At 32.7% G+C, this 4,353-nt stretch overlaps 1 protein-coding gene across 1 annotated transcript; it reads left to right on the forward strand.

The window, feature by feature from the left end:
• Positions 1 to 2,022: 2,022 nt before the first annotated feature.
• LOC105179593 (histone H2B) lies at positions 2,023 to 3,831 on the forward strand. The gene is made up of 2 exons (XM_011103230.3): positions 2,023 to 2,541; positions 3,253 to 3,831. The coding sequence occupies exon 1, from the start codon at positions 2,095 to 2,097 to the stop codon at positions 2,536 to 2,538; it is 444 nt and encodes a 147-aa protein (XP_011101532.1). The 5' UTR covers positions 2,023 to 2,094; the 3' UTR covers positions 2,539 to 2,541; positions 3,253 to 3,831.
• Positions 3,832 to 4,353: the final 522 nt, after the last annotated feature.

The following is a 4,353-nucleotide window of genomic DNA, read 5'->3' on the forward strand; positions in this document are numbered from 1 at the left end:
CATTTATTTCTATATATATAAATAGTTAATTGCATTAACTTTCATTAATTATTCTTTCTCATCATTAATTCTTATTTTTTTATTCCATCCATTTATGTGAAATTCTTAATTATTTTTTATTATAAGTTACTTTTTACTCTTAAATCTTTACAATTTCTTTCAAATTTTAGATCAGTTAGTTTTTATAATTTAAGTAATTTTAAATAAAAATCTTCCAAAACTTTTAAAACTAGATTTTGTCCTGATATTAATTAATAGATACCCGATAATATTTTTATTTATCTTCTTGATAAGTTATTTTTTAATAAAAAAGAGGGTTAATTATATGTTGTTGTTTGAACTATGATCGTTTTTACTCTTTTATCCTCTTTTCATTTTATTAAATTTATGACTATTTCATCATGTTTTATTTTTTTTTATATGAATATGTACTTATTTTTTTATTTTGTTTAAGAGGTCCTATAGCAAAAACTATAGTGTTTAACATCAATTGTAAGTAAAATATTATTTTTAAATTAATAAATTTACAAATTCTTGAAATTATAAAATTTATATTTATCTATTCAAATGTTATTGGATGATTAGACCTTCGACTCATTTAACGTAATGAGTGAAGTGATAATCATAAAAATATGATACACAATCGTATATCGGTTAACTTATTTTTATGCACATCACAAAAAAAAAAAAAAATTCTAAAAAGGTTTCCATCTTTTAAAAATTTTGGGTTTGAATGTGTTAATCCGTAAGCATAGAATCAAAAGTGGCATGACTCTATCTACTAGAACAAAAAAGTGAGATTTTAGCCTTTTATAAGATGCGTAATATTATTTTACCGAAGCATATTAGGAACTAATTTTTAAAATAAAATTTAAAATGTTATAAATATCTCATACAATGCATGAGCTTAAAATCTTTTAAATAAGCTTAACCAAACGTACTCTAACTTAAAACTCTGTATTTTTCTTACAGGAGTTTAGAAAATTATAACATTTTATTTTTTAATCCTATATACTCTGTTTTAAAATTTTGGTAAATATGTTATAAATTCTGAAGTATTTTATAAAAGATTTTGAAAAAACTTATAAAATCATCCAATAATCTCTGAACTCAATTTATTGGTAGACGGATTAAGTATTAATCATCCAAAAATGAACTATATTCGATGCGTGCAAAAAACGCATGGGTTCAATAGATCTGGACAATCATTTAAGTCTTGGATCGAAGCGAATGCAAATCCTAAAGGGGGAACTTGCAAAAAAAGGCATTAGCAATACAATACCCAAGTTAGTATTCAATTCAAGACGAAATAGAGCAAAATAGTAAGTAAATATGATTAAGAATCGAGATATAGTAAATCAATTTGCTAAAAAGTGTAAGAATACGTGATACTATGCTTAAATAAAGCTTAAGAAAGAGGTTAAAGAGTAAGAGAGGTGTTTAGAGAGTGAGAGGAGCGTGAGAGGAGTATCCCCGTGTAGAGAAGTAAATCTGTATTTATACAGGGAGTGTTTTGGTGGGCTGCCACGTGTGTGGGCCTTTTGGGCTGAGTGTTTTGGTGGGCTTTGATCATAGTTCTAGTCGGCAAATGTCTTGGGCCTCCTCCCTTCCTACTGGGCTCCTTGGACTGTTTGTTTCTTTCTTCCTTTTTGAGCACATTGGGCCTTTTTGAGCTAGTCTATTTTTATGCACGTCAATAATATTATTCAGAAGCACATATAATTAATAATTACTTTATAGTAATTAATCATTTGACTAATAGGAAAATAACTAGATATTTAGTTATCAAAGTGCTCCATCTGCACCGTCCATTATCCGTCTAATGAACGGCTCAGGTCCACGATCCGAGCTCCTGAAAATCCGCCAATCATATACCAGCAACAATTTATTTCAAAGTGCGGTGCACGAATTAATCAGGGCCGTGTAAAGTTTCATCCAATCGACGGTTTAAAACCAATATCCGTGTTAAGCGAATATCAACCAATAAATATTCAACTCCAAAATCCTATATGAACCCTAAACTTCCTCACAACTCCCTCCCATTCCTCACACTGAAGCAATCCAGATTCTCTGAAGAGTAAATTCTCATTTTCAATGGCACCAAAGGCGGAGAAAAAGCCAGCTGAGAAGAAGCCCGCTGCCGAGAAGGCTCCGGCGGCGGAGAAGTCCCCGGCGGAGAAGAAGCCCAAGGCCGGGAAGAAGCTTCCGAAGGAAGGCGCCGCCGCCGCGGGTGACAAGAAGAAGAAGCGGATGAAGAAGAGCACGGAGACGTACAAGATTTACATCTTCAAGGTGCTGAAGCAGGTCCACCCTGACATCGGGATTTCGAGCAAGGCCATGGGGATCATGAACAGCTTCATCAACGATATCTTCGAGAAATTGGCGCAGGAGGCGTCGCGGCTCGCACGTTACAACAAGAAGCCGACGATTACATCTCGCGAGATCCAGACCGCCGTGAGGCTGGTGTTGCCCGGCGAGCTGGCCAAGCACGCTGTTTCTGAAGGAACAAAGGCCGTAACTAAATTCACCAGTTCTTGAGGAGTATGGTCTCCTTTTTCTTTTTAATCAGAAAAAAGAATAATTTTACTATTTTTCCCTTTGTTGTAGTTAGGCTGCTGTAGGGTTTAAAGGTGGGGCTTTACTGTTAAGAGTCTTCCAGTAGATCATCCATGTAAACATCACTTTTCTCTTCTAGTGAATACTATCTCCGTTTCTTTTACATAATTTTGTGGGTTTTGATTTCTTCTTGAAACTGGAAATTGGAAAAATCAAAGAAGAAAAGAAGACGTAAAGTTTACTTCCAACAATTGCTTACGGTATACTCGAACCCCAAGTGTCGTAAATGAAGCATTTGTCACTTTAGAGTCGAAGCCAAAGTTGTAAGATCACTAAGAAGAAACGGTGTAAAAGTAAGTTAACTGGAATTGTTATTCAAGAAAAGGAACGTTGGTGTGTATAGTTGCAGTTGTTCTTTGTGTTTTTAGTGGGAATTTGAATGTCAAATGGTGATGGGATTGACCCCAAAATGATCTTTGACTACCAGTTGTCTTGAGCGCTTTGCATGAACAAGTATACAAGAACTAGAGTCTTGAGACTGCAGAGGTTCTGTTGGCCATTTTTGGGACTCAATTCTTAGTTATAGTACTGTTAGACAAGAGTGGTGCTAGTTCTGTAAATTTGTTTTTCTTAAAAAGATATTGCATTGTATGATAATTGACCAATCCCACCTGAAGCATGTTGGTTTTCATACAGTCAAATGGGGTTCATATCTGGGAAGAAGCAAGTGAAGTCAATTCTCCAGCTGATATGGAAAGGAAGCCAAGGGAAAGAGAAGGCCAAGACTTGGTACTCCTTTTTCACCTCTCCTGACTTTAGTATGTATATAGCATTGATCACTTCCACCCAAAATTGCTAATTAAAGATTAAGACAATTTACTGAATTGAAAGTCGCCCAAGTGAGGAGGCATCAAACACCGTTAGCACAGATTAAATGTGTTAAAAGTGGGAAATTCTTGGAGGGGTTAAGTGGAGGAAAAGTATGTAAGCGCTGCATATAGTTTCTTGGAAGAGTGTTTGCTTTAGACTATGTTAGTAGTTGGAAACTTGGATTTGTTCTTTGTGAATTCATGGAATTTGTGAAAAATGGGTATAACTCAAAATACACATTGGATTGTGTATTAGTTAGGTATTTACTCGTATGTATTCTTGAAATAGGATATCAAGTGTATAATAATAATAATAATAATATTAAGTGTATTATTATTAATAATAATAAATGTATTATTATTACTACATTTATTTATAATAATACATTTATTATTATTGTTATTATTATTATTCAGCAAATTATGGGGTACAATGGTCACTTATTTCTTGGTGCAACCTTGGGACTATTTTATACCACATTTTCAGGTGGTATTAGTTATTCAAATATAAAAGTAATTAGTATAGGACAATGGTTTTATATTAGGTTCCCATACAATAAAGTGAACCTTGTATTAACATGTATTAATTTTTTTTTATACAGGCTTATACATCAAAATAAACGGGCTTTACTCAAAGTAAATGAGGTCTTAGACCATAAAATTTCAATTATTTTAAAAAATAAACAAAATTATAATTCATACTTTATAAGAATATTTTAGTTAGTTCAGCATAAAAAATAAACGAAAACTTAATAGAGACTAACATATTGGATTAGTTTGTTAAATAATTACTAAAATAAACGAAAACTTAATAGAGACAACATTTTTGCATAGTGCTTGGGTTCATATTTTTGAGCATTTTGTTTTGTTGGGGAGATAAATATGTATTGGGAAAATTAAGATGCAATTGTACAATTAAACCACATCT

This window comes from Sesamum indicum, linkage group LG7, assembly GCF_026168435.1.
Source record: "Sesamum indicum cultivar Baizhima isolate 11 linkage group LG7, ASM2616843v1, whole genome shotgun sequence".
Taxonomy (NCBI): Eukaryota; Viridiplantae; Streptophyta; class Magnoliopsida; order Lamiales; family Pedaliaceae; genus Sesamum; species Sesamum indicum.

Bases quoted from the DNA above. Each gene is read 5' to 3' on its own strand.
- LOC105179593 (XM_011103230.3), top strand. From the start codon at position 2,095: ATGGCACCAAAGGCGGAGAAAAAGCCAGCTGAGAAGAAGCCCGCTGCC.